The sequence below is a fragment of the Notothenia rossii genome (genome assembly GCF_949606895.1).
Source record: "Notothenia rossii genome assembly, chromosome: 6".
NCBI classification, from domain to species: Eukaryota; Metazoa; Chordata; class Actinopteri; order Perciformes; family Nototheniidae; genus Notothenia; species Notothenia rossii.
Genome location: NC_136909.1, coordinates 40,696,123 through 40,724,014, shown reverse-complemented (window position 1 = coordinate 40,724,014; position 27,892 = coordinate 40,696,123). Strand labels below are relative to the sequence as shown.

Below are 27,892 nucleotides of genomic sequence, written 5' to 3'. Positions count from 1 at the left end.
GTTATATCTGAAGCAAATTATGTTTCTGAAGATGTGTAGTCAATTCCACCCTTCAATGTAGCATAAATATGAACTCTCATTACAGGAACAGCCTTCTCTTAAACAAACCTTCACCATTTTCTAGAAATAATTCTGGCTGTTAAAGGATATACTATGCAAATCAATAGCAATACTTATTCTGACAGAAGATAAAAACCAATACATAATCAAACAGTGTGCTTTTATTCAGTCATAATGTTTACATCAACAACAAACAAACCATTACACTTTACTATGCACATTTTTGCCTGGAACATCAACCTTTAACATTTTAACCTGTCAAGATAGGAAAGTCGGCCGAGGACGTTGGCATCCTAGTGTAGTGGAAGAGGCTAATCTTGCTTCTCATCATCAGAGGAGTCAGTGTCATCAAGGGTGAGCCAGATCTCCGCATCCCACACTTCCTCCTCTCCTTCATTGTCTTCCTCCTATAGGGCAGTGGGGTCCATCAAAACATTCCTGCATATAAAAGCATTATTTATTGTCATGGTTATTATCCAGGTTGTTAGTCTTTATGTACTGACAGCATTGGAAAGTTTCACATTAGACAAATCTAAATTTTTTAAATACCTTCAAGGTAACATTAAGGAATGTTGAGGTAAACATTACATTAAATTGCATAAATTTAAAAAACAAAAACATATCAAGAATACTAAAATATTCATCTAATGTTCTGTAAGTGTTGGACCTGATATATATACAGTAAGTAAGTATGTACAATTAACTCAATGTATATACTGTATATGGTCTGTTTGTTCTCATTCGTAACACTCCGTTCGATGTCTCACTATGGGATGCGCCTCATCGCGGAGCAAACAGAAGCATCAATCTCATTACGCCAATCCTGATTGGCTGGTGATCTTGACGTCAGCGTCAGGGAATCTACCCCCTATAAGTAGCTTGCGCTACGCCGCATGCATCATTCAAACACCTCTTCTCGCTTCAGAGCACATCTCTATTGGTAGCCGGGCTAGCTCACACAGTCCACAGACGGAACCAAGCTATCCAAGCTAACTTCGGTCGACGGGCAGTCGCCGGCTACTTCTATAAATACTTCTGCAAGAAGACTGTTAATACTAACACACCAGTTAGTGTTGCAATCTACCTAGCCGTTTCTTTCTTCGGAATTAAAAAGGTAAGGTTTTGATTTTTCAAGCTGGTAACACACCTGTTACTAGCTTGCCTTTCCTCACTACCGACACCAAGGTAGCGGGGACGGTTTTTTCTTTTTCTCTCACACCAGAGGAGGGGAAGATAAAAAGGGTATTAACACACCAGTTAATACTCTTTGAGAATAAAATTCTACACCGTTGTTTTTTCTCCGGATTAACGACAGGTGGGGAAGGATTTTTTCTCAGCAACGTACCTGTTACGAGCGGGTCCTCTCCACGCCGTCACCACGGCGACCGAGATGGACGCTTCTCCCCCTCACACCAGAGGAGTCAGGGACTCGGCGGCTCGGCTCTGCGGCTGCGGGTTGAAGATATCAGGCACAGACTCATACCAGGTCTGCTCGTCCTGCCTCGGGCTGGAACACGCCCAGGAGGCTATCGACAACCCCGGCTCGTGCGGGCATTGTGCCCGCTTCACCATCAAGAGCCTCCGCCGACGGCTAGCACGCCAAGCTAGCTTGTCGGGACAGGACCCCCTCATGTCCGCTGTTTCGCCGGCCCGCAATCAAGACATGGGGGCGTCCGCCGCGGAGATTGAGCTCCGCGCTGTGTCAGGCTGGGGCTCAATAACAGCGGCAGCTGCTGAACCGGAGCCCCGCGCCGTGTCAGGCTGGGGCCCGGTGGCGGCAACAGCCGCGAGAGCGGAGCCGCGCGCTGTGTCAAGCTGGGGCTCCCAACTGGACCTCACCATGGTCTCGCCCGCGGATGATGTCCTGGAGTTGGACTACATGGAGGACGAAGAGGAGACCTCTGAGTTCCTCCTGTCCGACTCGGATGAGCAAGACGATGATGTCTTCGTGTCATCAGCTCAGGCTGCAAAGCCGGGAGCGATGACTGCTCTCCCGGGCGATAGCGCACCAGCTTCGCCCTGTCGGAGCATGGACCTGCAGGCCGTGTGTCAACGTGCCGCGTCCAGGCTGGACATCCCATGGCCTGAAATGGCCAAAGAGACCTCCAGGTCTCGCTACCAGGGGAAGACTTTGCCCCAAGCAGCGAGGACAAAGAGGCAGCTCCTTCCAGTCTTCCCGGAGATGCTGGACGAGGTGTCGGTCTCGTGGAGAGACCGCCCCTTCAGTAATAAGGCCCCAATCCAGGGTGCCTCCTCCCTGGACTGTGACGGTATGGAGAGGCTCGGCCTGCTCCGCATGCCGCCCATGGAACCGCTGGTGGCAGCCCACCTCCAACCGAGGCTGGCTCTGACACCAAGCAGGAACCCCACGCTACCGGTCAAGGCAGACCGGTTCCAGTCAGCGATGACGGAACGGGCCTATAAAGCCGCAGCATTGTCCGCCAGGGCACTCAATGTCTCCTCACTGCTGACCGCCTACCAGGCGGAGCTCTGCGAGGACCTATCGAGCAAACCTGGGCCGGCCGTATGGGACGAGATCGCAGCAATCACTGACATTTGCCTCCGTGTGCAGCGCTGTGCAGTCCAGGCCACGGGCAAAGTCATGGGCATAATGGTGGTACAGGAGAGAGCCAGGTGGCTCAACCTGACCAACCTCCCAGACCGGGAAAAGGAGGATGTTCTTGACATGCCTATCGTTCCCGAGGGTATTTTCGGCTCCACTTCAGTCTCGATGCAGCGGAGATGTGAGTCGAAAAAGAAGGAAGACGAGGCCCTCCACCTCTGTCTCCCCCGAAGGGTCCAGCCGCTACCTGCTATGGTCTCGCGGCAGTCCTTCGCCCAAGTTGCCTCACGTCCTGCCCGGTTCAAGGTACCGAGGCAGCAGAGGACACAGCCCGCCCCGAGTCCCCAGCCCAGGCAGGAGACGAGGACGAGCTGGCCGAGGAAATCTCCGGTTTCGGCAGCTGCTGTTCAGGCACAGCCGACTCAGATTTTCGGTCACCAGTCGAGGAAGAAGAAGCGGGCGGCCTGACAGCCTCCTCTCCTCTCCTCGGTGACAGAGATGGAAGTTCCCTGTTCCCCAGCTCCAGATGTGTTTTCGGGGTGCCACCAGGCCTCCATCTTCCCGCCGCCTCGAGTGATGCCGCAACGCCATCCTCAAGTTTGCGCCAGAAGGGAAACAGACTTAATACCAGAGACAGCGAGTTCTGCTATCTGCCTAAGTCACAAAAACACATGTCACAATTGTTGTTGTTTTCAAATAAACCATTTTTCACTGTCGCATCCAGGCTTCAAGCCGAGGGCGCAGTCCAAAAAACATGAAAAGTCCCTCTTTTGAGAGCAGCTACGGCCTCTCTCAAAAGGCGGATAATAGGGTCTGTGAAGGCACCACCGCCATGCGCATGCGCAGTGACGACTGGGGTTATAGAGCCGCTACCGTCACGCGCATGCGCAGTGCCGGCTGGGGTTGTGAAGGCACCACCGTCACGCGCATGCGCAGTCTCGGTGGGGATTGTCGAAATGGGGTACCATCGTGTTCAGACACTAGAGGGCCCCATAACACAACAAATAGAGACTCAGAGGGTAAGAGACGTGACATCTCCGCTGGCTCTAAGGAGCAAACAGTGGGAGATGCTCACAACGTCTGCTTGGGTTTTCAAGACAGTAACACGGGGCTACAGACTCCAATTCGCTGTCACCCCCCCTCGCTCCTCGGGCGTTCTGTATTCACAAGCCCGAGGAGAGTCAGCCCATATTCTGGAGAGAGAGATTCTCTCACTTCTAGAAAAGAAGGCTATATCTATAATACCCGCCGAGCAGAGTCAGAGCGGCTTTTATTCCAAGTATTTCCTCGTTCCCAAACGGGGAGGGAACGGAATTCGGCCAATACTAGATTTGAGGGCTCTGAACAAATATCTCAAAAGATACAAATTCAGAATGCTCATTCACACATCTCTGCTGCGTCTCGTGCGACAAAACGACTGTTTTACATCAGTCGACCTGAAAGATGCGTATTTCCACATCCCAGTATATTACCCACACAGGAAATATCTGAGGTTCGCATTTCATGGGATCTGTTACGAATACAGAGTACTTCCCTTCGGTCTGTCTCTCAGTCCAAGAGTGTTTGTACGATTTACGGAAGCCGCGATAGCCCCGTTAAGACAACAGGGTATTCGCCTGGCAACCTACCTAGACGACTGGCTGCTTCTCGCACAGTTGGAACAGGAGGCTATTACGCAGACAAATGTCCTCGTAAAGCACCTGCTCAACCTGGGTTTCATAATAAACACAGAAAAGAGCATGTTGTGCCCGGCACAGACTGTACTCTTCCTGGGTTTACACCTGAACTCGGTGCACTTTACAGCCCGCCTGTCAGCGGAAAGAGTGAAAGCTTTCAGAGCTTGCCTCGCTCATTTCCAGCTGCGCAAACATGTTCTTTTCAGATCATGCCTGCAGTTACTGGGGCTCATGTACGACTGGGACGATTACACATGAGGGAGTTTCAGCGCTGGGTAGCCGCTCTAAAACTAAACCCCGCGCGTCATGGCGCGCGGAGAGTGATGGTTACTGTGAAATGCGTAATGGAACTGCGCCACTGGCTGCACCCGACTTTTCTGGTACGGGGCGTGCCTATGGGTGCTGTCCTTTCACGGAAGGTGGTCACCACAGACGCATGTCTGACAGGCTGGGGAGGTATTTACGAAGGTCGTCCGGTGAGGGGTCTCTGGAGCAGAGACCTCCAGCGGTCGCACATAAATTACCTGGAGCTTTTAGCGGTGTTCCTCACCCTGAAACGCTTTCTGCCTTTTCTCAGAGGACACCATGTCCTCGTGAGGACGGACAATACGACCACAATATCGTATATAAACCGACAAGGGGGTTTGCGCTCTCTCCAGTTACACATGCTGGCACGCAAACTGATCTTGTGGAGCTGCGGCCGTCTCCTCTCTCTGAGAGCAACGCACGTACCGGGTGTGATGAACCTCGGGGCAGACCTGCTGTCCAGAGGCGTACACTATATCCAGACTGGAATCTACATCCAATGGTTGTGAGCCAGCTGTGGGTGCGTTACGGCCGAGCGGTAGATCTGTTCGCATCAAAAGAAAATGCTCACTGTCAGCTTTTCTTTTCAATGCGCGATCAAAACGCACCATTAGGCGTGGACGCGCTCGCGCACATTTGGCCTCCGGTCCTCCTTTACGCGTTTCCACCCCTGGCGCTGATACTCCCAACTCTGGCCAGAGTGAGGGAACGGCAACACACAATGATCCTGATAGCTCCGCACTGGCCTGCAATGTACTGGCTGGCGGAGATATATCAGCTGCTGTGCGGTCAGCCGTGGCAGCTCCCCCTACGCAGAGACATACTGTCTCAGGCGGGGGGGACGATCTTTCACCCACACCCGGAGCGCATGGCCCTATGGGCCTGGCCCGTGAGTGGTATAATCTGAATGCAGTGGGTCTCCCGCAGAAGGTGATAAACACTATACAGAGTGCGAGAGCTTCCTCCACTAGGTCTCTTTATGACTGTAAGTGGAGGGTGTTTGAGGAGTGGTGCCTTCAAAAAGGGCACACCTCTTTTCAATGCCCTGTGGGAGTGATTTTATCATTTCTACAGGACCTAATTGATAAACACAGAGCTTTCTCCATGATCAAAGTCTACCTGGCTGCTATTGCTGCATGCCATGTGGGTTTTGAGGGTAAGACGGCCGGCCAGCATCATCTGGTCTGCCGTTTTATCAAGGGAGCTCGCAGGTTCCTTCCTGTTTCCAGGTCACTGGTGCCCTTATGGGACTTGACAGTGGTTTTAGATGGGCTCACTCGAGCCCCATTTGAACCCCTGGAAGAAGCTGATATGAAGCACCTGTCACTCAAGACAGTGCTGTTACTGGCCCTGGCATCCGCCAAGCGAGTCAGTGACATTCATGCGCTATCTGTTAGACCCTCCAGAAAAACACGGGCAAAAATCCTTGATTATGCGGGCTAAATTCCTTGATTATGCGGGCTAAAATCCTTGATTATGCGATTAAACATGCGGGGTTTTTATGTGATTTTATGCGGTGAAACTGCGGAAAGTTGCGAAATATGCGAAAAGTTGCGAAATATGCGGGGGAAAAGAATAACAATTTTTAAATATATTGGGCTGTCTTATTTATTCTCTCTCACACACAACCTGCCACTAACGTTAAACCCCTTTACTATTCAATTCAACACATTCAATGTTTATTTATTGTAAAAGCAATTGGGCTATTTTAATCTCACACCCCCCCCCCCCCACACACACACCTCCGCCTCATTCTGTTTTCATTTACTCGTTCGTTATCTGACCAGCTTCAATCTTGTAGGCTACTCACTTCGTTTCTTGTAGCCCTCGAAAGGGTTTTGGAGGTTGATGCCTCGGGGAACGTGAGTTGAATGGCTTTCTTGTCCGCAGCAGCAGAAAGCATTTTCGAATGTTTGAATGAATCAAAGTGGGTCGTCACCGTCGATGTTCTGTTAATGCTCCAACATACAGTTGCACGGGGTGCAGAATAGTTTCCCCCCACTTTTTGCCCGGTCTTTAGTAGAAATGTTCGTCGGTAAATGAGATGGATTAGATTTTTTCATCTTGGTGTTTTCTCTATCGTGTGAGCTCCACACATTCACTCTATACAGTGTTGTTTACATTCTGTGATGCGCGAGCTGATAACGTCAAGACGAGTTAACTTTTTTTTTCTCAACTTTGTGTGGAAAAATGCGGGGATTATGCGGCCTTTTGATAAATCTGCGGCCTTTTAAAAATCTGCGCCATTTTGCTGATTATGCGGTAAATTCTGCGATCGCAGAATCGCGTTTCTCTGGAGGGTCTAATCTGTACATCATTCATGCACTCAGTTCGCCCGAGGGTTAACGAGAGTGTTGCTGAAGCCCAACCCTGCCTTTATACCTAAAGTGGTTGGTTCATGTACCCCCATTGACATTGAGGCATTTCCTCCGCCGCTGTGTCCCTCCGGGAACAGCAGCCAAATTTGCTATGTCCAGTCCGTGCTTTACGCACTTATATGGACAGATCAAAAGAGTTTCGTCATAATGACCAACTCTTTGTGTCCTGGGCTAACCCTCAGAAGGGCAAGCCTGTTACTAAGCAACGGCTCTCTCACTGGATTGTGGAGGCAATTGCTTTGGCTTACACGAGTCAGGGTCTGCAGGCACCTTCGGGTTTGCGTGCTCATTCGACTCGTGGTCTGGCTACATCCTGGGCTTTGTTCAAGGGTGTTTCCATCCAAGACATTTGTGCAGCAGCGAGCTGGTCCTCGCCGCTCACTTTTGTCCGCTTTTACAGATTAGACGTCTCTGCTCCCAGTGTGGCCCATGCAGTGCTGGGCCCCCTGCTGAGTTAGAGCTCTAACTGTTAAATTCTGGTTGGGTTTGGTGATTTTCGAGATAAGCTCGTCTGGCAATACGGGAGCTACAATATCCCATAGTGAGACATCGAACGGAGTGTTACGAATGAGAACTATAGGTTACTTACATAACCCCAGTTCTCAGAGTAACATGAAGTGAGATGTCTCCCCAGACGTCCCTCCTTGCTATGGTGAAGCGAGAAGAGGTGCTTATTTTGAATGATGCATGCGGCGTAGCGCAAGCTACTTATAGGGGGTAGATTCCCTGACGCTGACGTCAAGATCACCAGCCAACCAGGATTGGCGTAATGAGATTGATGCTTCTGTTTGCTCCGCGATGAGGCGCATCCCATAGTGAGACATCTCACTTCATGTTACTCTGAGAACTGGGGTTACGCAAGTAACCTATAGTTTTATGTTGTAGAGTCTGGTATGGAGTATTTATGTTCTGTACCAGAAAATGTTCAATACATTTAAAAATGTCAATAATGGTTTGCAGTCTGTCTCCAGACATTTGATGGATCATCAAGAATATTCTTTCAGTCATATATACAAGCAATAGTGAAGGATCTCTACATATAAGAATACACAGATGTAACATCAATGTTGTTTTATGTTGATGTGAAGTTATTAATGAGGCATTGTTTCCATTCAATCTATATGCGCACCATGTATAGATAGATTGCAATCAATCAATCATCAATTCAATTAATTCTACTCAAAACAAGAACTGAATCCAGTGTATTTCTCCCAAATAAATACTCACCTGTATGTGCTGAAGGCCTCCTCCATTTGTTTCTCCATCTCCTGGAGCCTTTTTTTCAATAAATCCTTCAGCCCCTCATATGCTTCCAAGGACATGGCAAAAGGACAGCCTAAAAAGGAGGAAAGGGTTAATATTATATCAATAATGTTCATTATATTCCAGTGAAATACCTACTCTGTTTACACAGGTCCTTCTCAATCTGCTGGATCTCTCTTTGCACAGCTCTTGAAGATCCTGTCAGGTAGCGGCAATGGTTCTTCATCTCTTTGATGAGAATCCCATCCTCTTCTCGAAGTCGAGAGAGCAGCATGACTTTGTCAAAGGCCATTTTCTTTGTCTCGAGGGGGACTGTGGATGCTATAACGAAGTGATTATGTTGAGTTTCTTTAACAGTAATGAAAACAAACTTCCATCGTTGTTAATAAACTAAAACTTATATTACTCCTTAAGAACAAAATAGCATATGGAAATTTGTGTCGAAGATTTAAATAGACTGCATGACTGATCATGTCAAACAAAAACAGTATAAAAAAACAGCAAAGATATAAAAATATCCGCTTTGTTAAGTGCAGAAAAATGCATATATCAGAATCCCATGGCCAAATAGGGAAGTCTCGACTTAGGACTGCATCTGCTGTATCAACAGCCTCTGTGTCTGGCACAAGGTTGTTGTAAGCTGCAATCGCCTCCTCCAGTTTCCGCTTGTTCTTTGCAATGATATCCCGTTTGGGCTTGCGGTCTTTGTTATTATCTATAAATGACAGGAAGTGCAAACGTAAAAAATATCAAAAAAATGTGTTCTCTTACTCCGAACATACCACAAATTACTCTAACCGTGAAATTGACAAGAGAAGCGTTATTTCAAAAATAATACAATAATAATAATAATAATAATAATAACACACCTATGGTTCTGTACAGCTCAATTTTCCGCTGTTTGATTTTGAGGGCGAGGCCCTCCATGACCTGCTGCAGCCCCGGTTGATCCTGGCAGTTGTTGGACTTTGGACCTTAATGTAAACATTCAATTGTCAATTAACACAATTTCCTTAAATGTAAAATGTCAACTAACATTTGACAGTTAATATGTTGTAGCTACAGGAAAAATCTTACTTGATGCAGCCAACTCCTCAACCTCCTTCACCCACTGCTTCATTCCCTCCTCTGTTGTCTGCAGTTTTGTTTGCAGGTTTTGAATGTCCTTGTCCATTTCATCAGTCCTTCTCTTGGTCTGAAAATGTTATTACATTTGTATCATTGTCAGAAAATAACACCTACCACTAGTGTTTTCTTTGTCACTAAAGTAGGCTGTTCAATCTGAGTTGTTATAGTAGCAGTTAGAAGTTCCAGCCTCAATTCAAAGTTAACAGATACTTTAGGTCATCAATGAACACATTCACATGACTTGACGAGGACATCAAAGCATCAAAAATAGTTTGACCGACATCAGTGCATGACCGTCAAAACATTTTCACTGAGCTGTTGTTGAGCAACCGAATATAATCAGTCTATGTTTAAGAAAAGAGTTGCAGCCAAAACGTATGCACATTGTTGTATTGTATATTGGGAAAAAAGCTATTAAATTACATGACAAAATTACCTTCACATATCGTTGAGACAGGTATCTGTGCAAGTTCTGCTTCTTTCTCATGTTCCATCCACGAGCATGTATCATTATCATGTCAGTACGTCCTGAAACATATTTTGTTTTACTTTTTAGAATTGTACTTGAACCACAATAAGATGTTAAAACAACTACTCACTTGCTTTGGACATGTATTTTGTAGTCGTTGCCACACGAAAGAGGTATGAATTAGGTATGCCTCCACTTCCTCTCCAACTGTCAAACCTAGAGCAATTTGAAACAGAAACGTAATACTTACTTTTTTTTTTGTATTACCGAAAGAATATCATTGTAACATACCTGTTACGGTTGAGTGAAGGAAGCAGGACCCAAATGCAGATAACTCTGATTAACCTTTATTTCAAGGATAATGAAAATAACTTGGACAAACAGAACACTCACCGGTGAACTCAGTCACCAACAAAAGACGAACCAACACTGAACACAGGAAGAGACAAGACTAAATACAGGGAAGGGTAATCACAAGACGAGAAACAGCCGGGCAGGGGAGGAGAAACACAAGGGCCACATGTGAACACAATCAGACAACTAGACACACCAGGGAAACTAACGACAGGGAGGAAAAACACAGGAAGAAGGACCAGCCAATATACATGGAGGAAAACACCCATAACCAGACATACAAAACTACAACCGTGACATAACACAATAATCGTAACAATACCTGCCCCTTCCTGGTTGCGACCACTCCACTCCACCTGAGAATAACCAACAATAAATTGAATTATGTCAGTTTAGACATTAAAATATCCTATTAACCAAAAACGATAAAAAACATTACATTTACACCTCGCATTTTGCCGAGTGACCTTTTGCATGCATCACTGACAGAAATGGCCGCATTTTCAGGACATACTGCAGTTCTGGAAAGGACTCAACTACCCTCTGTATATATGGGTAGTATTTACACATGACGTCAGTGCAAACAAACTCAATCTTGTGTTCTTTTCCAAGATCTTGCTGTAGGTAGAGAGGGTAGGCAAAGATTTCCCCACTAAACATGTTGAGGCCTGCAAACAAAACAAAGATAGATTTCTTTGAAAAGGGTTTATTTCATTACTATATTAATGGATATTCTAAAAAATACAAAGATAAGTTATTACTGCCATGAAAGTGCATAATTACTTGTGAATCATAACTGGTATTCAAATATTTAAAGACCATTTTAGTATGGCATTTTTGTAAGTACAACAAATATGTAAATGGCTTTTCAATTAAAATACATTATTTTACCACTAAATAGAATGCAGTGTCTGCAGACAGATGTCATCATTCCCTCTTCATCCAGTCTGGCCTCTGACTTTCTGGTAGCCTCCCTGCCTGCTTTGAAGTTGGATTTACCGCAGGATGGGAATCCAGGTGCCTATTGAAAAAAGCATTACAATAGACATTCCAAAAAGTAATTACATCTCATTCATTTCACATCATACAAAATAACAATAACTTTAGCACATAGAACATGCTATGAGACAAGTCACAGTAAAACTCACAGGTTTTACTTTGTCTCGAATCCTTTGCACAAATCCTTCAACATCTGTGTCTTTGGCAATGAAAGTTCCTTCAAAGTATGGGCATTCGCCCGCCCTATGAAGAGAAAAGCATTTGATTGGGGAATATAGTATATAAAGATAATAGCCCATTTTGCTTTCTTGCTACTTACCCCTGACGATTGAAGCGATACATTTTTCTGTTGCCGTCTAGAGACACTGCGACCATGTCATCACCACAGGCAGGACATGAGAAATGGTCATCTCCAAGAAGTTTATCAATTTCGTGCCGGCAATATGTCCATTCCAAGAAACTTCTTTGGAAATTGTCACCAGATGTTATCCCAGCCTAATAAGTAGGAATTCATAATTAAATGCTAGATACATGTCAACATGCACATACTATAAAGCATGGATTAAGTATAATATTTCTTTATCTTTCCTCCAAGTCCTTTTGCAAATTATTGCACAAATTCACTTCATCTGCCAAATCTAAAATACAATACACAATTTGTATAATGTATCAAAATGTGCATTACCCTGCCAGCACGAGCTGAGCGACTTTCCAGCATTCGAATGAAAGCGTGTCTACTCAGACCAGGTGCACTGATTTTGAGATCTTCATATGTGGCAACAAGATTGATGGAAAAAACTGTTCGGAATTCAATTGTTCCAGGCCAGTATCCATTTGAGATCAAATCTTTGATCTGTGGTGTCCACTGGCAGTGGCAGTTCTCACAGGTCAGCAGAGGAACAGAGAGGTCATAACGACCTGTTGGGACAAGTACCAAGTCAAATCAAAGTCACAATAAAGGTAAGAAAATGTATTTGTACTTTTACAAATGTTCAAAGATATGTTACCATTTATGTTGATGAAGATTACTTTTTGCCCACCACTCAATGACACATTGTCTGCATTGCAGCTGCAAATCTTTCTGGGCAAAGCAAATGGCAGGAGACGAACTATGTAAAATATAAAGGGATAATGGTTACTTCTACTGGGCAAGTACAGGTATATTTCATACATTATGATAGGATTGAAAAGTAATTTTAGTCAAAAAGGTCTTTACAGTATATACCTTCTTCACACGGTGATGGCTGACCACTAGCATCTTCAGTGATAATATCAGTAGGAGGAAGAGCTTTGTAACTATCTCCTACAAATAGGCATCTGTTATGCAAACTGTACTTCCGATGTACAGTTATGTCACATTTGGGGCACAACAATGGTTGTGGAAGGCAGTCTGTGCAACAAATGACTGCATCTTTAGCTTTGCACAGTTGACAAAGACCCTTCGGGATCTTTCCTGCCTCAAGCATGGCTTCAAGAAGCTGAGGTCTTGCTTTCCGCCATCTTTTATCAGATAAAGCCTGACGTACTGTCCATGTTCTACCAGATGAGGCTTCTGTGGAATTTGAACATCCGGCAACATCCTCCTCAACTGCATCAACCATCTTTTTGCAGTTCCTGTATATGAAGGTCTTGGGAAATGAGGATAACAGATGTAAGAAAGACAGAATAGATGGTAAAGAAAACCTCAAGAGTCAGAGAACAACTTAAAATTGCAGGTGGTTATTCAAATTGATTGTGTTTACATGGGCATGAATAACCCGTTTATAATAGGGTTATTGGAGTATGCTGTTTATGTGTTTGCACATGTGAACACAATATTGCCTCATAAACGTGTTATTCATGTCCATGTAAACAAACTAATTGAGTGAGATTAAAAACTGTAATGTCATGTTCACCTATATTATTTTTAAGGAACAATACAATTGCTCAAAATTAAGTTTTATCAATGTACTTGCAAAATGTCTTGCAGAAATATATTAGTGTTCAATTTATGAAATTATAATTAATCTAAATATATTGTGATGTACACTGAAGTGAGTAAGTATGAGTTTATTAAATGGATACGATTATCTAAATAAAAGTAACGGAAATGGTGGCATAACTATTTTGATATAGAATCTTACCAATCATATTGTGGGTCTGTTGCACCTCAGAGGTGAAACATAGAGGGAATTCATCATTACTACATTTGACTTAAACTTTGACCTTTGACTCAATATTGCATCCCTATTTTCCATGTACATTTAGCACTATACGAATACTTAATTTTCTTTGCAATACATGTAGTACTTAATTTAAAATCGTATTACTCTCAAAGTGACACATGTGCCAGGTACATACGGCCCCATACTCACATGCAAAACACCTAAAAAAAGGACAAACTGTAGCAAAATGTTGACACTGATAAGAGAGCTTACCTTCTGTCCTGTCTGCAACATGTTCTGCAGAAATATTTGGTAACTGCGACTGACCAGTTTTCTTCTGACGTTTGGCGTGCACTAGGAAGACAAGAATAGTAATTCAAGAATTACATTTTCAAAAAAGAAACAACAGAAAAACACAGATGCAACAGTATGATTTGGCTTAACATACGTTTTGAAGAACTGCGACTCTTTAGAATCAGCCGCCCAAATTGGTCTCTTTTTCTCAATTTGACTGCAGGCTGACAGTCCTATTTAGCATGGTAATACAAAGAAGAGAGTTAAAGAGAAGTATCCATACATTTCAATGGAACATTAAACTGTGCTGAATACTGAAACTAAGTTAATTATTTCGTCATTATATAGACCATTACGTAGAGATGTCCATGGACATAGTATACTATTTTTTTCCTTTAGATTAAACTTTTTTGTTTCCTGTATCCAACACAAATACAGTTGGAATATACAACTGTATTGGTGAAATTAATAGGATGTTTGCAGACGTGAATAGGTTTATTTTTGGCATTTGTTAATCTCTATTAGACAAAGTGGACATTTGTAGTAGATGTTTTTGGACAAAGATTGTTGGAAAGTTACAAGTTACGGCATGTGTATACTGTACTGTGTGTGTGCAGGGGTTACAATAAAAGCTAGTTAGAGCAGTACTGTTCATTCAGACATTACCCAATGGATTTAAAAGCATTGATTAAAACATTATTGATGACATATAAAGTACCTGCTGCATAAACCCAAGAATGTATCTTATAAACAATCAATTCAAGGATTACTTTACCTCTTTAGCTTGTAGTTTTTCACCCAGTTTAGCTTTAACTTTGTCGATTTCTTCCTTGTCTTCATCAGTATCAGATTCATCCCAGTTTAGAGAGATCCTTCGAGGTGCCTGTCGCCCAGCCATGGTTTCGTTGAGGAAGACACAAATCAAGCTTGGTCTGTGGTATCTGTTGGTAGCACAAACAGAAAGTGCATTTCAAACAGTTGTATTATTAGTATGTTTGTACAAAGTAAAACAAAACAAAAAAGAGAAATCTAACGGGAACAACATTATGTTTTCTTTCTCTTTTCGTTAACTTTACCTTGAACAATATAACAGGTAGGTTAGCTTCAAAGACAACACATTTAATGCTGATAACACCGTCCTTTAACGTTGGTTTGAATGACAGAATTGTTAACATACATACTTACTTCTGATAAAGACAGTTCGGAATATATCCAAGAAGATAAACCGCGAAAATATTGCTTCAACAGTCCAATTCATCTCCAACGGGGCGGGAACCTTCAGGATGAGGAAATACGTCACGCGTGTATAACGTAGTAACCATAGCAATCCGACATACTGTACCTACACTTCTGATAAGTAATACAACTATGGATTATTTCCCCCCTGAAACCTCTGACTAAATATGTTTATTTTCTGGGCATATGTAGCCCAGTTTTTTCACACATAATTTGCATATAATTATCTTTTAACCCTTTGATACACAACATGGGTCAAAAGTGATCCGAGTGAGTTTTAATTGTAATTATCTTTGCAACAAATTGCTTTGATATCTTGTGAAATATAACAGTAGGCCTACATAAAATGTGAACATTACTTGACCATGTCATCCATTACTAGTGAGGGAGATACTTCATGTCTATGTCGAAATCAACCCGGCATCACGGCAAGAAGTGAACATGTGACGATTTACCATGCTGGGAGACGTGAAGATGTCACGATTTCGTCCCTTCAAACGTGACAGTTACACGGTTTGTTAACCCATGTTAACCAGTGGAGAAATACCCGGAAATGCCAAGAAAATGCTACCCCGACGGTCGGTTATTATTGTCAATATTTAGATAATAATTATTTATGTTTTAATAGTCACACTCGACTACGCCAATTTTCTTGTTGCCCCAGCTGGTCGACAACTCTTTTAGCAGAAACAAAGGCTGACTACATCAATGTATTAAATCGATGTTGATCCATGTGTGTGGATGTGGAATTAACGGACGTGACGTTGTGCGATTGCGTTGCGAGGCAACAGCTTTGGTTCATGTCAATTTACAACAGTAGTTTTATTTAAAAAGATGTTAGACAGCCTCACGAAATAGTTTAATGTAAATTAAAATTAAAATGTGAAGGAATGTGTGTATAACAAAATACATCCTTCATTAACAATACCGGAAACAGACGTACGCAAGATCCTCAGCTCGATGATTGGATGGTTTAGCCGCAATGCACGCTGGGATTTGGTGTTTATACGATATGAAATCCAAAAACATTAAGAAAATAAATAATAATACTTTATTCCGAGTGTGCTTGCTTTTCTCTTTGAAAGTCATCACATAACGGCATTGTAATACACGGTTCGGGTGCATTAAATATGACATATCTGCCGTAGTTCTCTATTTATAGCACCCTGATGAGAAGACTTCTAGACAAACATGAGAACTGCCACCAAAACTGAAAACGTGACATGGATCATAAATATATAAACAATTAAACAACATCTTACATTTCTTTTCACACAATACTTCTCTTTGCAGTATCAACACCAATTCGGCTGACTTTTATATTTGATCCAATTGGTAGATAGGCTGTATTTACAACATAATGGTGCACAGCTGATAGAAAGGGACACCTGGTGGTTAAAGCATGTTATTGAATTTTATTATTTGTATTATTAGATATTAACAGGATCCCTATAAAGTATATTCATTACTCGTTATTCTCTACCAATAGTTAGTTAAAGACTGTATATAATGACTATTTTGCACATCCCTTTCAACATTTCAAGATTTTCTAAGGTTTATTGACATATCATATTATACACAACTACAGTGCAGAATGAAAAACTTGCATGTTCCTCAACAGTCCACAAGACATCTATCAATATGTGTGTATACCTCCACCATTAAACTGTCATTCTGCACATTTCTTATACTATCTACATACATCTTATAAGAGTATAATGCATATGTATAATATCAGTTAAAATAAGTGCTTAAACATATTTAACATTGCAGGAAACCAATATATTAGACGTTAAGTAGGCTACTTTGTCAGGCTTAATATTGATCCGTAGATACAAATGTCACTGTGTGTGCTGTGTGCTCTGTGTGACCATTAAAGAGGGTTTCATCCCTCCATATTCTTCTTCTATACCCCCAAAGCTTTTTTCTTATTCAAATAAAGACCTTGACCTAAAGTATTCTTTAATGTTTAAATTAAGCCTTATTAGTTTGTCTGTTTTGCACATCCTCATATTAATATCTATCAGACCCTGGGATCATACTTCCACACGTGCCCTGGAGGCGTTACGTCACATTGACCGCTTCTTTACCTTCACCAAAGTTCATTGTCAAGTTAGGAGAGACTGGTCTCTTTCCCAGTTGTAACCTCGCATCTCATTAGCTTCAGGCAATGTGAAAATTAATTAACCTTAACCTAAAAGTGGCGTTTTCGTTCAACCTGACACACACACATACACATACTGTACACACTCAGAGAGAGAGAGAGAGAGAGAGAGAGAGAGAGAGAGAGAGAGAGAGAGAGAGAGAGAGAGAGAGAGAGAGAGAGAGTGGGATCCATATACAGACATGCACACTAGGCTTACAGTAACAGCAGAGTCCACTTCTCTCCTCCACATGAAGTTACATTACATTAGTTACACACTAATTGAGATTGAAACACTGTTCTGACAGTGTACACACCCTAACATTACACCATATTATTATTATACTGTATTATACCAAGTATTATACTGAACATTTCTTCAAGAAAAGTTCTACTCATCTGCACTGAGATGTAATTAGCCCAATCAGTTTTCTTTCCTTTTATTCAATCATTTTATACATTCACCACAGATCAATAGTTACACTACAGAAACAATTACAGTTAAATATCAGTGTTAACGGTTGTATGATATATGACAGTGTGAGTGTGACAAAGTGACAAATATTTCAATTCTAAAATATATTGTTTGGTCCAAATCACTGATCAAATAATTATTTTTACCAAAATAATTATTATATATATATATTAATTTTTTTAATTCATTTTTATCACACTTGCAGACATGGGTCATGTTTTACCCATGTCTGTAAAACGGTGTAGTAAACCAAAAACTGTTTTAATGAAGTTACGAAATTCACATTTAAATAATGATTTGTGGTGATCAAAAACATGAATAATAATTTATATCACTTATATCTTGTCCGTTTGTGCTACCATTGTTTGCCTGACTTTTTTCTATATTACACTTTTATCAATAACAGAATACATTTGAAATATCAATGCTTCAATTTATAGCAAACAACTACAAAGAGAAACAAAAACATTACATAGAGACCAAATCAACAAAAAATAAATGCAAAACATCTGCTTAGAGACATTAAGAGACCACAGAGACACACAGCGATCACAGAGAGATGCAAAACTATAGAGAGATGGTTAACAACTGCAAAGAGACACACAATCACTACAAGGAGACACACAGCAACCACAGGGAGACAAAGAACACAAATATGACTACAATTCAATATCCCCCATTTTACAATAGGACATTTACAATGTGATTTGCAAATGTTTTAACCATCCCCTTACATTTGTCAGAATACTCTCAATTCAGTAGGCTACTTAAATACGCAAATATATTTTAAAGACTACAATTCCCTAAGAGCCGCAGGAAAAAATTAATAATAACCTGGGATTTATACAGTCGTTGCGGTGACGAGCGTGCTGGACTCATTTTTTGGCAGTCTGCAGTAACTTTTCGGCGGAGTGCGGTAAGTTTTGGCGGACTGTGGTACATGTTCAGACTCTGCAGAACCTCAACGGGTAAGACATTTATTGTATGAACGTAATGTGAGCTAGATAGTAACATTAGTTGTGTTTGCAATCGGTCCATCTTGATACAGACGTTTCATGAGAAGATTTTACAGAGAAGGGTTATGTACATTTATGTTACCTGTAAATATAACTTGTTGCTAGGCTACCCACAAAAACTGTACATTTGTACATGCAATATTATAGGCTATACAATAAATAGTTCTCCTAACACTTGACCAGCACCGTATTGCATAGATATATATAAACACTAGATGGCTCATGTGAGATTTTCCAGCGTTGCTGACCGGCTGCCATCTTGCCACAGTCAACAGTTACTCTGATTCGCGTTATGGTAGCTGTTGTAAGGTGAGTGATCTACACAAAAATACTCTTAACTCGCTGAAATCTTGACTGATTTACAAACGGTTTGGTTTATTATAAACATTATTAGCATGGCTATGATACAGGATGCTTGGACATGTTGAAATTGCAGCTTTTCTTTGTGTATGTGGTTGTATTTATTAGCTGGCTAATAACAAGAGGCTCTGAGTGAGACCTAGTATTACAAAGTTGACCCAACAACTTTACACCAGCGGGAGAGGCAGAACTGCTCTTTCTTTTCAACATAACTTAAGTTACACATGATTTCTTCCAAGTGGTTTGGCTTGTTAAAAACATCTTGCATTATGATACAGGAATTTGCTGGCTTTGTGTTTACAGAAGTACCTGACTATGCCGGACTTTTGTGCAGCCTACGGATGCTCCAATCGCCGCTGTCTGCCACTTACTATGCATTTATTAAATCTTCATGTTCCATGAAACGCAGCACTATGTTCCCCACATATGTTTATGTTTGCTCAGTCTAATAAACCCATAACATGGTTGTGAAAGAATACCAAAGCTGAGGATGGAGGATGATTGATTGTTGGTGTGCCATATGTCACCGTGTGTCTTATTGGTTTTGTGTTATACTGTATTTTATTGTGTGTAGCTGGTCCTTATCTCCAAGACACATTTAAAACAAATAACCTTGAACCTTGAAGCCCCATCTCTCCCCACCTGCTCCTGCTTCCTACATCCCCTCCAAACCACACCAAGTTGTTCTTCTTAATAATAATAATACATTTATTTTGGGGGGCCGCCTTTCATAACACCCAAGGACACCTTACAGGGGCATAGGGGCAATATAGGGAACAATTTAAACAGTGGATTTTGTGATATATCAGCCGGGGTGAGACAAGACAAACCACAAACGGACTACAGAAGGACACATGGTACAGTTTATATTATTCTTTTTTTTTTCAATAACATATTTCAAAGGTTCTGGATTTGTTTACAAATCTAGAAACTAAATACAAAACTAGGATGATATGAAGATCTCATGTCAAAAATAATTGTGATTAATGAGACAGAACTGGCCTGTCTGTGAGCACATTTTATGTTGGTTTGGTTCTTCTGATAAAGGTGTGAATATATATATAAATAATATACCAACATATTCTATTGTCATTAGTTGCGTCCCTGTTTTTCAAGCTAAGGCATTGCTAAATTAAGAACTCTTGGCTTACAGAGTGGTAACATGAGACCGATTTTTATAGATAAAATATAAATGTATTTTAATTTTATAATTTATTTATAATTTATTTAAAATATTAACAATATAATAAAATAAATGGAAATATATACACCGACAAATATTTAATATAAATACCTTGTGTGTGTGTGTATAGCTATTGCTTTATCTGATTAATGTTATTTTGATATGAAAGTCCATGATTATAAGTATGCAGTATCATAACTACATCTCTTCTCTCTGAAGAACCAGCACCTTACCGTGGTAGAGAGGTTTGTGTGCCCTGATGAACCTGGGGGCTGTGTTGTCTGGAACCTTGTGTTCCTGGTAGGGTCTCCCATGGCAAATTGGTCTCAGGCAAGGGGCCAGACTAAGATTGGTTCACAAGACCTCTTGAAAGAACAACAAAGAAGTGAGGATACCCGGCCCGGAGGAAGCCCGGGATCCCCTTCTGGAGCCAGGCCCAGAAGGAGGACTCGTCGGCGAGCGTCTGGTGGCCGGGCTTGCCACGGAGCCCGGCCGGGCACAGCCCAAAAAGGCAACGTGGGCAACACCTCCGCTTCTCCGTCCCGCGAGCCCACCACCTACGGGAAACAGCGATGGGGTCGGGTGTGCTGCCAGAAGGGTGGCAGTGAAGACAGAGGGTCTCGACGGACCAGACCCGGGCGACAGAAGCTGGCTTTGGGGACGTGGAACGTCACCTCTCTGGGGGGGAAGGAGTCGGAGCTTGTGCGGGAGGTGGAGCATTACCAGTTGGATCTGGTTGGGCTCACCTCTACGCACAGCGTCGGCTCTTGAACCTTACTTCTGGATAGGGGTTGGACTCTATTCTTCTCCGGAGCTGCTCAAGGTGTGAGGCGCCGGGCGGGTGTGGGGATACTCACAAGTCCCCGGTTGGGTGCTTCGTTGTTGGAGTTTACCCCAGTGGACGAGAGGGTCGCCTCCCTACGCCTGCGGGTTATGGGGGGGAAAACTCTGACTGTTGTGTGTGCCTATGCACCTGGTGGTGAGTTGGGTCGAGTGGCGGAGGAAGCCTCTGGATAGACCTGGTAAGCCCAAACGTGTAGTTCGGGTGAACTGGGAACGTCTGGAGGAGGCCCAAGTTCAGGAGGCCTTCAACTCACACCTCCGGCGGAGCTTTTCGGGCATTCCTGTGGAGGTTGGGGACATTGAACCAGAGTGGTCGGTGTTCAAAGCCTCTATTGCCGAAGCCGCGGCGGGGAGCTTTGGTCTCAAGGTCCTAGGCGCCGCAAGGGGCGGTAACCCTCGAACCTCCTGGTGGACAACGGTGGTCAGGGAAGCCATCAGGGGGACTCCCGAGGCAGTTGCAAGGTACCGGCAGGCCCGAAGGGCAGCAGCCTCAGCCGTGGCCGAGGCAAAGCAGCGGGTGTGGGAGAAGTTCGGAGAAGACATGGAAAAGGACTTTCGGGCGGCACCAAAGTTGTTCTGGAAAACTGTCCGACACCTCAGGAAGGGGAAGCAGGGAACCATCCAAGCTGTGTACAGTAAGGATGGGACGTTGTTGACCTCAACTGATGGAGTGTTAGGGCGTTGGAAGGAGCACTTTGAGGAACTCCTGAACCCGACAACTCCGCCCTCTATGTTAGAGGCAGAGCTGGAGTATGACGGGGGATCGACACCAATCTCCCGGGGGGAGGTCACTGAGGTCGTCAAACAACTTCGTAGTGGCAAAGCCCCGGGGGTGGATGAGATCCGCCCAGAAATGCTGAAGGCTCTGGGTGTTGAGGGACTGTCATGGTTGACACGTCTCATCAACGTTGCGTGGAAGTCGGAAACAGTACCGAAGGAGTGGCAGACCGGGGTGGTGGTTCCCCTTTTCAAAAAGGGGGATCAGAGGGTGTGTGCCAATTACAGAGGCATCACACTACTCAGCCTCCCCGGGAAAGTTTACTCTAAGGTACTCGAAAGGAGGGTCAGGCCGATTATCGAACCTCAGATTGAGGAGGAACAATGCGGATTCCGTCCTGGTTGTGGAACGACGGATCAGCTTTTTACTCTCGCAAGGATCCTGGAGGGGGCCTGGGAGTACGCTCATCCAGTCTACATGTGTTTTGTAGACTTGGAGAAGGCGTATGACCGGGTTCCAAGGGAGTCACTGTGGTCGGTGCTGCGGGAGTATGGGGTGAGGGGGTCTCTACTCAGGGCCATCCAATCTCTGTACTCCCAAAGCGAGAGCTGTGTCCGGGTCCTCGGCAGTAAGTCGGACCCATTTCAGGTGAGTGTTGGCCTCCGCCAAGGCTGCGCTTTGTCACCAATCCTGTTTGTAATATACATGGATCGGATTTCGAGGGGTCTGCAGTTCGGTGGACTAAGGATTGCACCACTGCTTTTTGCAGATGATGTGGTTCTGATGGCTTCATCGGTCTGGACTCACTGGATCGGTTCACAACCGGGTGTGAAGTGGCTGGGATGAGGATCAGCACCTCCAAATCTGAGGCCATGGTTCTCAGCAGGAAACCGATGGACTGTCCACTCCAAGTAGGGAATGAGTCCTTACCCCAAGTGAAGGAGTTCAAGTATCTCGGGGTCTTGTTCTCGAGTGAGGGAACAATGGAGCATGAGATGGGTCGGAGAATCGGAGCAGCGGGAGCGGTACTGCAGTCGCTTTACCGCACCGTTGTGACGAAAAGGGAGCTGAGCCAGAATGCAAAGCTCTCTGTCTACCGCGCCATTTTCGTTCCTACCCTCACCTATGGTCATGAAGGATGGGTCATGACCGAAAGAACGAAATCGCGGGTACAAGCGGCCGAGATGGGTTTTCTCCGCAGGGTGGCTGGTGTCTCCCTTAGGGATAAGGTGAGAAGTTCGGTCATCCGGGAGAGACTCGGAGTTGAACCGCTCCTCCTTCACATCGAAAGGAGCCAGTTGAGGTGGTTCGGGCACCTAGTTAGGATGCCACCTGGGCGCCTCCCTAGAGAGGTGTTCCAGGCACGTCCAGCTGGGAAGAGACCAAGGGGTAGACCTAGGACCAGGTGGAGGGATTATATCTCTTCGCTGGCCTGGGGGCGCCTTGGGATCCCCCAGTCAGAGCTGGTTGATGTGGCCAGGGAAAAGAAAGTTTGGGGCTCTCTGCTGGAACTGCTACCTCCGCGACCCGACCGGATAAGCGGGAGAAGATGGATGGATGGATGAAGTTGACTGTTGAGTTGCTCAGTTTTTTTAGATTGTCAATACTATTACTGTATAACTAATATATCAGGTTAAGAGGCACATTCAAATAAAGATTGGTCTTTAAATACATGTTGTCTTTTGAATTGTTTGTCTAAAGTCAAGGATCTAGAACTGGTACTTAGTTTTAATGATACAGTCTGGTTATTATGCTGTTTGGAGGAGGCCTCACAGGTAAGAGCACTAACTAGCTACCATCACATGGTGCATGTGATAGCGTGATTAGCGTGATGATGATTAGCGTGATGTGATTAGCTTAAATTAAATGTATTAAACGTATAATTAAGTGATATCAAAATATAAATAACTAATGTCATACAAACATATTAATATTTGCTTGATTCCAGTGTTGAATCGAGCACAATTGCATACAAACGTTAAGGGACTTTAAGATTCTGAAGTATTATGCTAAAAACTCAATAACTTAGATTATTATTTATTGTTTTGCTGAATAGTTTCATGTCCGCTTACCTTAGAAATAGGGATGCACCGAATATTCGGCCGCCGAAAATTATCGGCCGAAAATGGTTAAAAAGGCTCTTTCGGCTTTCGGCATTTCTCGAGGGGGTGTAACTGCAAAGACTTTCACCACTTCGGGATTACTCCACCACTTGAAATCAAAACACCCGGACAAATATGCGGAGTAAGATCAAATCACAAGCACTGACAGCGAGAGACTGTTCAGCGCTGCCTCTCATGTGCTTGATGAGAAGAGGAACCGACTTATGGCTGATAAAGCAGAGAAGCTACTGTTCATTAAAAATAACCTCCCACTTTTCCTTAATAAGTAGACAAGGCTGGCTTATCATAAGCTTATCTAGTTCTACATGTCTACTCTATACCCACTTTCCTGAACAATTTTCATTGTGAGTTATAATTCACCATCTCAGGTTATCATTAGTGGGAAATGACAGCAGCACAGTGTTCAATATATTGTACTTTCGGTATCTAAATGATACAATGTTGTTTATATTGCTCATGAGGACAGACCACCTTATTTCCAGATTCTTGAAATTGTAATTTAATTTGTAATTGATAGTGGATTTTGTATCCAGTTTTCACTTTATGTATCTTTATACAATGTTTACTACTTTGCTTATGAGGACAGACAGCCTTATTTACAGATTCTTGAAATTGAATTCTAATTTCATTTGTAAATAGTTACATTCATGTGGATTTATCCAGTTTGCACATTTGTATCCATGCACTTATAGGTGCATTTTTTGTTGTTGAAGGCCTGGCTGTTACAGTCTTTATTTACACTATTTTGTTGTAGGCCTACTGGCCTAGATGTTTATGCCGTTTTAAAGCACCTTGGCTTTGTTCTGAATGCACTTTGTTGTAGTTATCCAACAGAGAAAAGAAAATGCACTTGACTTGGAATTAATGTACTGTATGCATTCAAAAGTGCTGAATAAATGTTTTATGGACCCATACTAGTGATTATTATTTAAGTTAAGTTTTGCCATAATCATGTCTTTTTCCATAATCAGGCAGCTGAACAACATTGGTAAAAAATGTATACATTATATATATATATATATATATATATATTTCTATTAATCATTTTGGGCCTTTCGGCATTCGGTTTTCGGCCAACTGTTTCCTATTTTCGGTATCGGTTTCGGCCAAGAATTTCCCATTCGGTGCACCCCTACTTAGAAACATAAAATGCCACGGCAGTGTGCAGATTACATTACATTACATTACATTGCATTTAGCTGACGCTTTTATCCAAAGCGACTTACAATAAGTGCATTCGACCAGGAAGATACAACCTTTAAGAAAACAGAATCATATAAGTACATCAGGTTTCATAGAGCCAAACATTTCAAGTGCTACTCAACTGGCATTTAGAAAGCCAGCCCTTTATTAGTATATAAGTGCTTTGTTAGTAATTCTATCGCTCGAAGTGGAGTCTAAAGAGATGAGTTTTCAGTTTGCGTCGGAAGATGTGTAAGCTATCTGCTGTCCTGATTTCAATGGGGAGCTCATTCCACCATTTTGGAGCCAGGATAGCAAACCCACGTGTTTTTGCTGACGGGAACTTGGGTCCCCCTCGCAGTGCGGGTGCAGCGAGCTGTTTGGCTGATGCAGAGCGGAGTGCACGTGCTGGGGTGTACGGTTTAACCATGTCCTGGATGTAGGAAGGGCCAGATCCATTCACAGCATGGTACGCAAGTACCAGTGTCTTGAAGTGGATTCTAGCAGTTACTGGAAGCCAGTGAAGGGAGCGGAGGAGCGGTGTGGTGTGGGAGAATTTGGGAAGGTTGAAGACCAGACGAGCCGCTGCATTCTGGATGAGCTGCAGAGGTCGGATGGCACATGCAGGTAGACCAGCCAGGAGGGAGTTGCAGTAGTCGAGGCGTGAGATGACGAGAGCCTGGACCAGAATCTGCGCTGATGTCTGGGTCAGCTGGGGACGTATCCTCCTGATGTTGTAAAGCGTGTATCTGCAGCAGCGGGTTGTAGCAGCGATGTTTGCAGTGAAGGACAATTTGTTATCTAGGACCACACCCAGATTCCTTGCAGTCTGAGTCGGGGAAACAACAGAGGTGCCGATGTTGATTGTTAGGTCAAGAGTGGGACAATCTTTTCCCGGAAGGAAGAGCAGTTCAGTCTTGTCAAGGTTGAGCTTGAGGTGATGAGCAGACATCCACCGAGAGATGTCTGCTAGGCAAGCAGAGATGCGTGCGACGACCTGGGTCTCTGAGCGGGGAAAGGACAGAATTAGTTGGGTGTCGTCAGCGTAGCAGTGGTATGAAAAACCATGCGGGCTAATGACAGACCCGAGCGAGTTTGTGTACAGGGAGAAGAGGAGGGGACCAAGAACCGAGCCCTGAGGGACCCCTGTAGTTAATTGACAAGGGTCGGACTCGGACCCTCTCCAAGTAACCCTGTAGGTGCGGTCGTTGAGGTATGAGGTGAGGAGGGAAAGTGCAGTGCCTGAAACTCCAAGTTCTTGGAGAGTGCGAAGGAGGATCCGATGGTTCACCGTGTCAAATGCAGCAGACAGGTCCAGAAGGATGATGACAGAGGAGAGGGAGGCTGCTTTAGCAGTGTGCAGTTCATCAGAGACAGCAAGGAGAGCAGTTTCTGTTGAGTGACTTGCCTTGAAACCAGACTGGTGCGGATCCAGAAGGTTGTTCTGATGGAGATAACAGGAGAGTTGTTTAAAGACAGCGCGTTCAAGTGTTTTAGACAGGAACGGGAGGAGAGAGACGGGCCTGTAGTTAATAACATCAGACGGATTGAGAGTGGGTTTCTTAAGGAGAGGGTTTACTCTTGCCTCCTTGAGACTGTTTGGAAAGTGACCAGAAGTTAGAGAAGTGTTGATGAAATGGGTGAGAAATGGTAGAATATCAGGAGCGATAGTCTGAAGGAGGTTTGAGGGGATAGGGTCCAGAGAACAGGTGGTAGGACGGGCAGAGGTAACGAGGGTAAGAACCTCACTTGGAGAGAGAGGGGAGAAGGAGGTCAGTGTGTGGGTGAAGGGAGGGTCTGGTGACCCAGCGGTGAGTAAAGGTGAGTCAGAAAAGGAAGAGCGAATATCATCAACCTTTTTTTCAAAGTGGTTAACAAAGTCGCTTGACAGAAGGGAGGAGGGGGGAGGTGCTTTGGGAGGGTCCAAGAGGGTGGAGAAGATAGAAAATAGTTTTTTGGGATTGGAATAGGAAGATTGGATCTTATCTTGAAAGAAAGTGCTTTTTGCCTGAGAGATGGAAGCAGAGAAAGAGGAGAGGAGAGCCTGATAGGTTAGGAGGTCGTCATGGTGTTTGGATTTCCACCATTTCCGCTCTGCTGCCCGAAGGATGGTTCTATTAGCACGCAGTGCGTCATTTAGCCAGGGAGCAGGAGGGGACTGACGAGCCGGCCGAGATGTGAGAGGACAGAGAGAGTCCAGAGAGGATGAGAGAGTTGAGAGGAGAGTTTTTGCAGCAGTGTTTGGAGGCAGGAGTTGGAACGAGTCAGAGGAAGGGAGGGCTGAGAGCACCGATGAGGCAAAGGTAGAGGGGGAGAGGGAACGGCGGTTACGGCGGACAGGAGCAGAGTTAGAAGAGATTAGGTTGTTATGTTTGGAAAGGGGTAGAGAGAATGAAATGAAGAAGTGATCGGATGTGTGGAGCGGGTTTACAGAGAGGTTAGAAGTAGAGCAGTTCCTTGAGAATATGAGATCAAGGACATTGCCAGCTTTATGAGTTGGTGGGGATGGAGACAGTGAGAAAGCAAAGGTGGTTAACAGAGATGTTAGTTCAGATATCTTCCCTGTCTGGAGGTTGAAATCTCCGAGAAGTACAGCGGGAGGGCCAGTTTCAGGGATGTGTGAGAGGAGATTATCTAATTCCTCCAAGAAGTCCCCCAAGGCGCCTGGTGGACGGTAGAGAACAACAATGGTTAATTGTATAGGATGGGTTACTGTGACGGCATGGAATTCAAAGGTGGAAGGAGTGAAGTTAGGTAGCTTGAAGAGGGAAAAGCTCCATTTGGGAGAGAGCAGGAGACCAGTGCCACCTCCTCTGCCAGAGGGTCTGGGTGTATGGGAGAAGGAATATGCTGTGGAGAGAGCTGCTGGGGTGGATGTGTTGGATGGAGTGATCCAGGTCTCCGTGAGAGCAAGGAAATCCAGAGGCTGCAGGGAAGCGTAGCCAGAGATGAAGTCAGCCTTAGGGACAGCTGACTGGC

The 27,892-nt window shown here is 44.0% G+C and overlaps 1 protein-coding gene across 6 annotated transcripts; it reads right to left on the bottom strand.

Annotated features, from left to right (window-relative positions):
• Positions 1 to 201: 201 nt before the first annotated feature.
• On the bottom strand, positions 202 to 15,556 carry LOC307045335 (uncharacterized protein). 6 transcript variants are annotated; one of them, XM_079690929.1, is made up of 19 exons: positions 15,326 to 15,340; positions 14,820 to 14,910; positions 14,410 to 14,575; positions 13,614 to 13,694; positions 12,422 to 12,824; positions 12,204 to 12,305; positions 11,882 to 12,114; positions 11,516 to 11,691; positions 11,355 to 11,439; positions 11,089 to 11,218; positions 10,665 to 10,865; positions 10,520 to 10,553; positions 9,974 to 10,059; positions 9,811 to 9,902; positions 9,324 to 9,441; positions 9,116 to 9,220; positions 8,385 to 8,961; positions 8,211 to 8,319; positions 202 to 498 (listed from the first exon to the last, which is right to left on the bottom strand). In XM_079690929.1, the coding sequence occupies exons 3-17, from the start codon at positions 14,530 to 14,532 to the stop codon at positions 8,597 to 8,599; spliced, it is 2,334 nt and encodes a 777-aa protein (XP_079547055.1). In that variant the 5' UTR covers positions 14,533 to 14,575; positions 14,820 to 14,910; positions 15,326 to 15,340; the 3' UTR covers positions 202 to 498; positions 8,211 to 8,319; positions 8,385 to 8,596. The 6 variants fall into 6 exon arrangements, with proteins under 6 accessions (XP_079547055.1, XP_079547057.1, XP_079547056.1 ...); XM_079690931.1 differs by having other exon boundaries at positions 202 to 467; XM_079690930.1 differs by lacking the exon at positions 15,326 to 15,340 and having other exon boundaries at positions 14,711 to 14,830.
• Between the last annotated feature and the right edge of the window lie 12,336 nt (positions 15,557 to 27,892).